Raw genomic sequence first — 12,516 nt, forward strand, 5'->3', positions numbered from 1 at the left:
CTGTCTTTAGGTGTTAGTAGCCTCTGAGCTGATAAACCAGTTAGGAGTATTTCAGCTCTTTAGACGACAGATGATGAAGATTTGAGGTAGAGCAGTTAAGAGTAGAAAGTCAGGTTGGTTCTTTAGAAAACAGAACGTGGCATGGCTCTCTAATTTTGACGTGTGGGTACAAGAAGGAAGCCTCTAAGGCTCCAAGTCCTGCCTGGGTGATGGATGGGGAAGGCAAAAGGAGCAGGTTAGGTGGGAAGATGATGATTTATGCTGCATGGAAATTAAGATGGCGTGCAGCATACCTTCCTGGTAGAGTCATGTTAATTTCCACCAAGTTCCTTTGCTTTTTCAGATGCAGCACGGTGACTGCAGGAGATGTGCTTTAGAGTCTTGGTTCTGAGGCTTAATGTGTAGTTAAAGCCTCTGGTAAGCCACTTAGCCTTTCTGGTTCCGTCTTTTTTAATTTGTCAAAATGGAAGTTGTATTTGTCCAGCTCTTGTAATTGTGAGAATCTAATGAAGACTGTGCATGAGGGAATTTTGTCAGCTCATACACATTGTACAAAGGCATTTTCCTGTCTTTTTGTGAAAAATGTTTCAAGATCTTTTGACCAAAGATTGATGAACAAAATTTGAAACAACATCAAATTGATATTTTGAAGTCTAGAAAATGGTTATTGAAGTTGAAAATGTGAAATGTAGGTATTCATAGTTGCCCTATGTCTGTGACCAGATTTTTTTTTTTTAATAGACTTAGGAGCTATGGAGAATTTCTTCAGTTTTCAGAGAAAGTTAGTGTTTGAGTACCATTCATAGTTCTGCAAGATTTCCATGCAGAGTTTTTACGTGGTTCTATTTCCATGAAATCTCTAGAGGAGGCAGCTCTATTCAGACAGCGTGTTGATGGAGTCATCACTGTGGCTAATGCTGCTCCCTGTCTAGCCATGGGCCATTGCAGAGATGCCCATTTAAATCCTCTTAACCAGATTTGAATTGAGTTGGTTTTCTTCTTATTGTGGCTGAGTTTTGGGGGATTTTCATATCAGGTCTTTGATTAATGTTCAGTTAAAGTTTTGGGGTGGAATGAGACAAGGGTTTATCTTGTTCTGTTGGTGGATATCCAGTTTTCCCAAGACGTTATGTTGTAAAAACTATTCCTTCTTCATTAGTTGGCCTTGGTAGAGACACAGATAACTTTAACTTTCCATGTATATATTATTGAACTCAGTTTCTTCTCTTTCCAACTGGTTAGTCATTTGTTGACTATTTAGCTTCTCTAAGTCCTCTGGGAAGTGAAGAAGGGCTTCTTTACATTGATAATAAAATGTACAAATGTATTTCTTAATTTCTGTAACATTTCACTTGGGGTATAGTTTAGAGGAGACATTTGGAGTATTGCTTGATGTATATAGAATTAAATCTTGGTGGGAAGTTGACCATTCACTAGCTTAGTGCTCTGATGTGCTTCTGTAGTTTGTACTTACTTCATTCTGGTTACCTTTCGAGAACTTAGGCTCTCTGGAGGCTGAATACTAGTGATTTCCAGACTAGTCTGGGTAGCACGGTGAGACCTCTTACTCAAAAACAGAACAAAAACAGTCTTTTATCCTAAGTACAATAAAATGTTAATTAGAAAGTTAGTTACAGAGGGTTATTTCTTGATAATATACATAGTAAAAATTAAACAGCTAAAGATGTATGTGTGTTGGTTTTATTTATTTACTCATTCATTCATTCCTTTTTCCCTTTTATGACTGGGGATTAAACTCATGTACGTGCATGTACTAGGCAAGTGTTACACCACTGAGGTATACTTCCTAAGCCAACCTAGATAGTTTGGATAGTTTAAAGAATTCATATTCTCCTCTCTTCTTTCTCCATTCCTTTCTTCTGCTTCCTTCTTCATTTCTCCTTGCTCTCTAGTTTTCTTCCTTTTTTCTTTCTTCTTTGAGTTGATTCACTGTGTAGTTCCAGCTGGCCTCAAACTGGAAATCCCCCTGGCCTCTTCCTTTTGGGTCCTGGGATTAGAGATGTTTGCTACTAACTTTAACAGAGAATTAGTAATAAAGAGTTAGGTGCAAAGCCAGGCATGTGCACAGCTTCATCCCAGATTCCAGCTCCCCAGAGGCAGAGACAGGCAAATCTCTTTGCGCTGAAGGCCAGACTGGTTGTCACTGAACTCTAGGCCAGCCAAGGCTATAAAGTGAGACCCTGTGTTGGGGGTGGGGGGGTGGGAGAGCGGGGGGGGGGGGCGCGAGGCACAGGGAACGAGTGGCCAAGTAGTGCTATGTCTTAAAGGAGGTAGAAAAGTACTAGTGATACATCAGCAAGATGGCTCCACAGATCCCAGTCTGATGATCTGAGTTAGAGCCTCAGAGCCTACTTTGTACAGGGAGAGAACCAACTCCCAAAGACCTCACACATGGCTCTGTGCTGTACACACACACACACACACACACACAAAACCAGTAAATAATAAATGAGTAAATAAATAATTTTGACTTTTTTGTTGTTCGGTTGATTAGTTTTTGGTTTTTCAAGGCAGGGTTGTTCTGTGCAGCCCTGGCTGTTCTGGAACTCTTTCTGTAGATCTGCCTGGCCTCAAACTCACAGATCTGCATGCCTCTGCCTCCTGAGTGCTGGGATTAAAAGCGTACCACACACAGGTCCAAATAATGTTTTTGTTTTTTGTTTGTTGTTTGTTGTTTGTTTTTAAGGGAAAAGTACATGACTGTCTGTGAGAGAATTATTTTTGGCTGAGTGTTCTCATATTAATCAAGTTCCTAAGTTCGAGAGGAGATGCTAAGTCAAATGCAGATAGAAACCAGAGCTCTTCCCACTTGGGTTTTGGGTTTGCCTCGGCTGTAGACCTGACTTCACTATTTGACTTGGGACATTTCCCCTCCATATTCTCCTTGCTCTTGAAATAACATAGCATTAGAGCACAGGGGTTTTGTTAGTTTTTAGGTTTCTTTTATGAAATTTAAGCAATGTTTGAATTACTTTTACAAGGGAAAATTTTAATTCAAATCTACATGGTTTGCCAAAAGTATCAGATTTTCCTCTCTTTGTCCTCTAACTCAAGCAAGATAGTGACAGAGACAGGAGACGCTCTGAAAGCTCATAGTGACAGCTAGCCTGGCTTATGCAGGAGTGGGTGAGTGCCATACAGTAGGTTGGAAGAGTCTGGACCAACCTTATTCTTGGAAGAGCCTGGGAATGATTGGCTGGCCAGGTCAGTAGCCCAGGCAACTGCTTGCAGTCCTTTGATGATTCATTTTATGTTTGAGCATTTGTACCTCCTCATCTGTGAAAGTGAGGACTCTAACTTGGAGTTCTCAGGTCTGGGTTTTAGAGCAGCAAACATGCATATAAAGCAGGTGTGAGCTAGTTTTAAAGAATTAATGAGATCATTTACCTAAACTTAGTATTTAAGCATGAAAACTGCTGAAGAAAACGCATGTGCCAGAGGGCAGTGGATGAGATATTGTTCTCTATTCTTTATGGGGACCTGAGAAGCAGCCTGATGCTGTATGTAGTCTTTGCTTATCAAGAAAACCAGTTTCCACCCATGTCATAATCTTACATTCCTATCCATCCTTAAGTATCTGTATTAGTGGTGTTGTCTAACAAAAAGGAAAAGGATTTGATAATTTGATGAAGTAAAAAGTATTCTTTATGGTTGTTTCTTATGTCAAAGGCATACCTTTGTTAGAGGAAATGAATTCTAGCCAATGAATGCCTAGTTTTACAGTCCTGACTTTTTCTTTTCTTTTTTTTTGTTTTGTTTTTGTTGTTTTTATTTTTGAGATAGAGTTTCCAATGTGAAGACCTGGCTGTCATGGAATTCACTCTGTAGATCTGGTTGGCCTCGAACTCAGATCTGTCAGCCTCTGCTTCTCAGGTGTTGGGATTAAAGGAGTGACATGACACCCAGCTAACGTTTAATTTACTAATAGGGAACTAACTATAACAATATTCATGGATGGACCCCAGGTCCTCAGTGGTCATAATCCTTTAGAAATTCAAGTCTCATTAAGTTGCAGAAAGTTTTTTTTAACTACTAAATGTTAGCTGTTCATTATTCAAAACTGTTTTTTTTCCCCTTTGTATTAATGTGATAGCTCTCTTAAATCTCAACCCCACACCACTGCTTTTGGAGATAGGGCCTGGAATTTGTAACTGTAGCCCAGGTTGTTGGAGAACTCAGGACAGCCCTATTACTTAAAAGTTAGCTACTATGTTTGTGCAGAGAAATTGTATGTAGTGCTTCATACTTGATAAACACTCATTTTGCCACTAAACTATATCTCCAACCTCTTCAGATTAACTTTTGACTCCTCTTACGTTTCATAACCCAGTTAATACCTGGGCTACCCATCCCCTTTACTCTGGATGACAGCCTCTTCCTGGCTGGCCTATGCTTGCACTGTGTTCCTCTGGACAAAGCTGACCTGAAAATATAGTCAGCTCACCCTTTGATTTTTTTTTTTTTTTTTTTTTTTTTTTTTTTTTTTTTTTTTTTTTTTGAGACAGGCTCTCACTGTGAAGCTACGTAGCCATGGATGGCCTAGAACTTGCTGTGTAAACCAGACTGGCCTCACTTACAGACTCCCTACTTCCTCTTCCAGTGCTGGGATAACAGACTTAGACCATTGACTCTTAACTAGCATCCTCTTGTGCTTAACAGCACACTTGAAGGTTGGGGCTCTGTGATCTGCCCGCCTTGCCTGCTTTTCCCAACACACATTGTGCTACCAGCCCACCAGGTGTATCCAGAACTCAGGCTCCCTCTTGGTTCTCCAGCAGGCTCTTCCTCCAGCCCTCACTCAGCTCTACATCAGCCCTACACAAATTCAAGGTCTTTGTTTAAATATCAGGAGGGCTTGCCTAGCTAACCTAAATTGGGTCATTTTTGTTACTTTCTTTTCTTTTTGTGCCCCCAATAGCATGTTACTAGTTGTCATTGTTGTTAATTTTTGTCTCTATTTACTAAAATGCAGGTGTTGTAAGTCAAGGGCTAAGTTTGACTTGCTCTCTGTGTGTTGATGTTTATCCATGGTGTTCTGTAGGTGTCCATGGATTTGTGAAACAAAGGAAGGGGATAGGCTTGCTGGCGTCCATCTGTTGAAAGCTTTCAGTTTTAATATAAAGACATGTTTGGGCTGGAGAGATGGCTCAGCGGTTAAGAGCATTGACTGCTCTTCCTAGATGTCTTGAGTTCAATTCCCAGCAACTACATGGTGACTCACAACCATCTGTAACAGATTCTGGTGTGTCTAAAGACAACTACAGTGTACTCATAGAAATTAAATAAATAAAATCTCTTAAAAAAAAAAAAAAAGGACATGTTTACACGTGGTCAGGTGGGTCCAACAGTTTGAGTTGAATCACATAGGAAAATATTAGTGATTCTGAGCCATTTAGTCTAAAATTTTTGGAAACTGTCATTTTTGTGGGTGTACCTTGCTTTTTTTTAGTCAGCTAATTTGCATCCTATTGATAATATGTGACTGGCAATTCAAGAAGTATGGTGAGGTTTGTTAATTATCTAATAATATTGATCTACATGAAAATCTGATTTCCCCCCCTTGAAACTACCTTAAATTCTCCCTACAGGTTGTATGGTTCATCAACATTTATACTTGTATGGACATGTGTGTGAAGTGTGTAATATCTAACCCTGAGCAGCCGAAGTTAAGGGGACCAATTAGGAGCATTCACAGAAATGTTCTTCCGGGGACTTTCCGAGCATACTGGATAACTGGAGTTTTTTCTGATCATTAACATTTAAGGTTTAAACTATCTAAAAGGGCTGGGGAGATGGCTCAGCTGGTATAGATGCTTGGTAACAAGCCTGATAACCTGAGTTCTAGCCTGAGAGTCACAGGATAGAAGGAGAGATGCAGCTCTTGCAAGTAGGACAAGTCTGACCACTACATATGGCCTGAGGTATGTGTGTGTACACACAAATAAATGAATAAAAATTTAAAAATTATAAATGTCTCCTAAAGATAAGTGGGATTTTGTTTGTTGTTTTTAATAACAGACATTGTCTACCAGGTTACTTTGTTACTTACACCCATTTGTGTCACTTTATAAGAAGATAGGATTTTCTAATTGCTAGGCCTTGGGGGGGGTGTCTTATCTTCAGAGTAGATCTTTTACATTGAGTTAAAAATATAGGTTTGAAACATAGTCATGGTCCTTACAGCCGTAAATAAAGAGCCAAGCTTTTGACTTTCTGAGCAAATCAATCCTCCTATTTTTTTTTGAAAATTTTGAAATATTTGAAAACAATGATTACATTACCATTTCAGATTTTATTTAATATCTGTTCTAAATGTAGCCAATGAGATTATTACTTGATTGAAAGAGCTAATTTACTATGATTATACTCTGAAGACTTGTTAAGGCCTACCATAGTTTAGATTATTGAAAATGTAAAAAGTGGAACCATGGTTTTTGGGTTTGAGAGCAATTTCTTGAGTATGGTTTCTCTGAAGCAGAGGTAGTTTTGAAAAAGCCCTTGAAAAAAGACTCAAAAGATGATGAACCAGAAATCCCTTACATTATACTGGCAGGCTCCAGCAGAAGGTGTTGGAAGAAAACAGTTTATGTGCTAGGACAGCGTGCCTGCAACCCCGCCCCCAACCTTCAGCAGTAGCAGTGAGAAACATGTAGCAGAGCCATGTCAGCACGTATGACAAAGGTAGGGGAGCCCTGGAGTATCCCTGTGGCCCTCCAACGTGCTGTGTTGACATGAGAGTGTGTGCCAGTCGGTAGTCAAATGAAAAGACGTCATCTCTGGCTTCTGATTGCTCACCTGCAGAGTGAATGGATTGTGCAGTCATGTCCGAGGCCCTCTTAGCTCTGATGACAGGTGGTTGGGATTTCCGATTCCTAGGTCAGTACCTGGGTGTGGAATTGGATGACAGAGTTTTGTAGGTGGTTGGGAATGCTGTACTCCCAACCTGCATGCTTTCTTGAGGTGCATAGCAGTTTGTGTGGGATAACCAAGTGCAGTTGCACACAAAGGTTTTGGTATTCTTAGAAAAAAGCTGTACCCTCAGGCTTTTCCACTCATGCACCAGTTCTCAAATAAGGACTTGGAGCTTAGTTATTCATGAATATGCCTAAGCCATAAGCTTTGGCTTGTTCCCTGACTAGCTTGTAAACTATTCTATGCCTGCCCACATGCCCGCACACACGTGCGCACACATACTTGCTAATAGGCCGTCAGCTTCCAGGTGATGCTTCCACATATTGCACAAGAGATTATCCTTACAAGGGATCTTTGTATCTTTAGTTTTGCATCAGAGGTGATTAGAAGGAATCTAATTTCAGCAGCTATGCCTTTTAACACCATTCAACAATTCCTTAAGCACTTTATTATTTTCAGGTGCAAAGACTTGTTCACAGATTCTTACAGCTGTCCTAATCAGAGTCAGCCAGTCTTCTGAGGGTTACTGAGTCTGCTGAATCAGGTGGGATAGGCTCAGGTGTGCCTTTGCAAGGTTGAGTTCTCCTATTTTTGGTGGGCAGAACTAATTTTTCAAGTTTGGTAATACCTCTCGTTCCACATCAGCACCTAGAGCTTCCTCTCCTTCTCATAGGTTAGGTTTGTATGTTGTCATATGGCACAAGCCGTGACAACCAAGTTCTGGACCAGTCAGGGCTGCATAGCCAGACCTTGTCTCAAAAATCAAACAAGAAAACCCAAGTTAGTATAGGTTTCTAATAGTTGTTTGTTTGCTTGCCTTTTTGGTGGGAAGAGTGAGGGCAGGATGTTATGTAACTCAGGCTGGCCTCAAACTCACTGTATTGCCAAGCGTGATCTTGACCTTTTGATTCTCTGACCTTCATCTCCCAAGTGCTGGAATTATGGGCATGAACTAGTAGGTCTGGTTTACACAGAGCTGGGGATTGAACCCAGTGCTTTGTGCGTGCACTCTACCAACCACACTACATTCTCATCCCTTAGCTCCAGAACTTCGGGGATTGTTTCTTCCTTAAGAACATTTCTTATTGTTGATGTGATCCACGTTCTCTTACAGATGTTGCTTTTATTTGTGCCACAGTTTGGTGTCCTGTCCTCTCCTGCAGAGTACTCAGTAAATGTTTCCCCACAGATATCCATGCCCTGCTACGAGCTGTTTCTTGCAGTATGTTTTTGAGTAAATTAATTACCAATTACCGGAGTCCTAACTTTTACAAGTAATGTATCAAAGTATTATGGTCTGAACAGTCTTATGATTATATAAATATGTATATCATCATATATAAATATAATTTTATGTTAGCAACAAACTTATGTTATATATTTAGCAAGTCTCATTGCTATATAAAAGCCTTATAATAAATCAAGGTCATTTTATACATGTGTTTATAGAGTTTTTATTGCTTGTATATGATTTATATTTTACAAGACCTAAGGTTTCCATTTTCTTATAGTCTTAATTTCAGCTACTGCTTTATAATATTTAGGATTAGGATTATTAGATGTTAAGGAAGGGTTTTTTTTTTTTATTTAAGAATTGGAGGGCAAGGCTGGAGAGGTGGTTTAGTGCTCAAGAGTATTGAATGCTCTTCCAGAGGACCAGAGTTTAATTCTGAGTACCCACATTATGGCTCACAACTCCAGTTCCAGGGATTTGATGTGCTTTTCTGACCTCCTTCGGCATTGCATGCATATGTTGCACAGACATACATGCAGGCAAAGTAAAAATTAACAACTAAATAAGTAAAAAAAAAAAAAAAAAAAGAATTGGATGGCATACAGATACAATTATTTATATTTTTTGATGAAGTCACCGTGAGCAGTAAGATGGGTAAATCGTGTTTAAACATTGAAGTTTCAGAAAGCATGATAGAACCACTACTGTGGAGCAGGTATAGTTGTAGCAGGCTGGGAGAATAATAGAGTAGTTAGGAGTTAATAATAGAATAATAGGAGTTAATAGAAGAGTATGGGGATAGGGGGCATTGTGCAGACCTGTGTGCATGACCCTAAGACAGTGACACTTGAGCAGGTGGGGCCCATGTCTGATGACCTGAGTTCAGTCCTCAGGACCTACATAGTAAAAGGTTTTCTCACCACACATGTGCTGTGTCACCTGTTTGAGTGTACATATATGCAAATAGATAAATATGAAAAGAGTAGAAATGGGAAAAATTAAAGTTTCCATTACCCAATGTAAAGTTATTATCAGTTCTTTTTGTTTAAATAAATGACTGTCTTCTGAAGTAGCTGCTTTTATTTTCCAAATATGACTTTGTCCTAAGCTGAAAAAAATATATGGTTGTACAAGTTCTTGGGTATTGTGTTTTATTGATGAGAACAAACACTATCGTTGGTAGAGCCAGTTGCTGTTCAGTTTGAGCAGTTTCTTCCTTTTTGTGGTTGTTTTGACATAAGGCCTCACTCTAGTTCATGCTGGCCAGAAAGAAGCTCTAGACACTCCTGACTCAGCCTGAGAGTCAGCAAGTCAGGGTGTGTCTCTTTCTCTGTGTTGTCTATATTTTTGAGACATTGTCTCACTGTGTATCCCTGGCTGGCCTGGAACTTACCATGTAGACCAGCCTGGACTTGAACACACAGAGATCTGCCTGCCTTCCTGCCTGCCTCTGGAATTATGATGTATACCACCATGCCCAGCTTTTTTTTTCTTAAGTTCTTTTGATCATGAATGTACGTTGAGTTGTTGTTGTTGTTGTTGTTATACAGTGTTTCTCTGTGTAGTAGCCCTGGCTGTCCTGGAACTTGCTCACTTTGTAGACTAGGCTGGCTTCAAACTTTACTTATAGAGCTCACCTGTCTCACCTAGAGAGTGCTGGAATTAAAGGCCTGTGCTACCATGCTCGGCTATGCAGTCTTATTTTTTGTTTGTTGTTTGTTTGAGACAGGGTTTTTCTGTGTAGCCCTGGCTGTCCTGGAACTCACTCTGTAGACCAGGCTGGCCTCAAACTCAGAAATCCCCCTGCCTCTGCCTCCCAAATGATGGGATTAAAGGTGTGTGTGCCACCACTGCCCTGATGCAGTCTTGTTTTTAAAAACTCTTTTTTGGGGGGTGGGGTGGGGGGGGTAGGGCAGTGAGGCAGTTTCATTAGTCCTAGTTGTCCTGGGCCCTGATATAATAGATCAGGCTGACCCAGAATGTATAGTGATCTTCCTTCTCCAGCCTCTTTGAGTTCTGGGATTCTGATTATGCAACCATCTTGGTGACTGAATGAGCCAACAACTTTGTATATGCAAAACAAAACAAAATTCACTTAGTATTTTCATAGATATTTTCATGTTTAATAAAGCCTTGGCTATAGTTGCTTGAATATATTATTCATGATTTAAAAGCCCACAATCATTTGAAAGTAACTTTTTGCATTTTTATTACAGGTAAACTGGGATATTCACATTGTACAGAAACAGAGGTAAGAAATATACAAATATTTATGTAAAACAGCGTATACTTTTTGGCATGACTTGAATAGTGAACTCTTGCCATGGGCTTCTCAGTTTTCGGGTTAGGTTATATTGAGAACAGACACATATCTTCTCTGTTCAGTAAGAACAGGTGTGAAAAGAATCAGTTAACCTGTCCTCTTGTCTACAGCATAGGAAGAAACAGCTTAAACATAGCTTATTTCCTGTATATAAATTTACTTAACATCCAGAGCCCTGAATAAGAAGTATTTCAAGGGATGTTTATTTTGTTTTTTGCATAATACAATCTGGTATATTACAATAATAATGTGCTTGAGTATGAGAACCTCGACAGTGCTTCCTTAGCAGAACAGGAATTAGGGCATGAGCATTGCTCCAGCGAGGAGTGTGGAAGCCTGCGGTCTGTCCGTCGTCCTCCCTCCCTCCCTCCCTCCCTTCCTTCCTTCCTTCCTTCCTTCCTTCCTTCCTTCCTTTTCTCCCTCCCTCCCTCCCTTCTTCTTTCCTTCCCTCCTTCCTTTTTTTTCTTTTTTGGTTTTTCAAGACAGGGTTTCTCTGTGTAGCCCTGACTGTCCTGAAACCTGCTTTGTAGACCAGACGTTAAAATCCACCTGCCTCTGATTCCCATGTGCTGGGATTAAAGGCACACACCACCACTGCCCAGCTTGCTTGGTTATTTATAAACAAAGGTTCACGATTTTAAGATAATTTTGATAATTTTATTCCATATTTTTATGTGAAATTTCATGTGATTGTTTGTGTTCCTTTCAAGAATAACATTAGATGTTAGGCTTCCTATGTGGGTGCCATCCTATCTGGTAGCAGAACACCAATCCTTAGACTAGAGTGTTATCAACCTTGTTAATGCCTAAATATTTAAGAAACTGTGTGTCAACTTTTATTTTTATTTTTTTATTTTATTTTTATGTTTTTGGTTTTTCAAGACAAGGTTTCTCTGTGTAGCCCTGGTTGTCCTGGAACTCACTCTAGACCAGACTGGCCTCTAACTCAGAAATCCACCTGCCTCTGCCTCCCAAGCGCTGGGATTAAGGGCGTGCACCACCACTGCCCTGCGTGTGTCTACTTTTATAATGTACATCTGGATATTGATAATAGCTTTCAGTAAATTTAACATAAAATGCTAATTTCTTTAAAATGCTATTACATAAAAATAATTCATTCTTTTTAAATTCAATTTACTTTTATATTTTCAACTCAACTTTGAAGGTACAAATACATTTTCTAAATTAGTTTTTTAAATGGATTCAAGTATAATTAGGATTTTTGATATATTTTCTACAGTATAAGAAGTAGGATCAATCTGAGTCAGAAGATAGTAGTTTTGTTGCAGTTTTGGGGTCTGTGAAATTTTGAGTGATGCACTTTTTCATCCCAGACCTTTGTCTATAAAACATTTAGGATAATTTCTGTTAAACTCATAGGGCCATGGAGCTGTAAAGAGAGAGTATTTGTGGAATATGTCATTAGCTCCCAAGGTACTATTGTCAGTTAAGAGTACACTGACACGGTCTGTGTCCGTGTGCATTTGGTACTGAATGTAGTCCTGGTGCAAGGCTCGTCCTAAGTCTCATCATTCTGTCCTGTTGCACTGCCATGAGGTAAGCATGGCTTAACGCTGTTTCCTACCGGCGAGGATGACTGTCAGACTACTTGCAGAAGCAAACATGAGAGCTGGCTGTCCATTCCTAAGGCCATTAGAGGTTTAGAAAGTTGGGGGTTAAAAAGGCTCTTTTAATATTTTTTTGTTAAATAATAGGTTTTTTCTTCCTTAAAAGTGTTATTTATATTAATCTATTGCAGGTTAAAGTGGTTAAGTTAGTATCTTTATTTTTTTTTGTTTTGATTTCTAGCATTGTGAACACTAGTAGTTTACATGGTGCATCAATAATTGCTCTTTAGCAACAAGTATTATTATTTTAAAGACATTGGAAAGCCAGGCGCCTTTGGGGTGAAGAGCACCTGCAAGTGCTACTTGGTCCTGAGCCGGTGGAGTTGCGGGGGGTGGGGGGGTGGGGGGGGGAAAGAGAGGCAGCTCTGAGGCAGCAGTGTGGAGTTGCTATGGGGACG

The 12,516-nt window shown here is 39.8% G+C and overlaps 1 protein-coding gene across 4 annotated transcripts in view; it reads left to right on the forward strand.

Moving 5' to 3' along the window:
• Spire1 (spire type actin nucleation factor 1) overlaps positions 1–12,516 on the forward strand; it is a 130,600-nt gene that overhangs the window by 12,545 nt on the left and 105,539 nt on the right. For all 4 annotated transcript variants that reach the window (XM_034518062.2, XM_034518059.2, XM_034518060.2 and 1 more), the window contains exon 2: positions 10,384–10,418. In XM_034518062.2, the coding sequence (XP_034373953.1) occupies positions 10,384–10,418 (35 nt within the window). The remainder of the gene's footprint in view (positions 1–10,383; positions 10,419–12,516) is intronic.

Source organism: Arvicanthis niloticus, chromosome 14, assembly GCF_011762505.2.
Source record: "Arvicanthis niloticus isolate mArvNil1 chromosome 14, mArvNil1.pat.X, whole genome shotgun sequence".
Taxonomy (NCBI): domain Eukaryota; kingdom Metazoa; phylum Chordata; class Mammalia; order Rodentia; family Muridae; genus Arvicanthis; species Arvicanthis niloticus.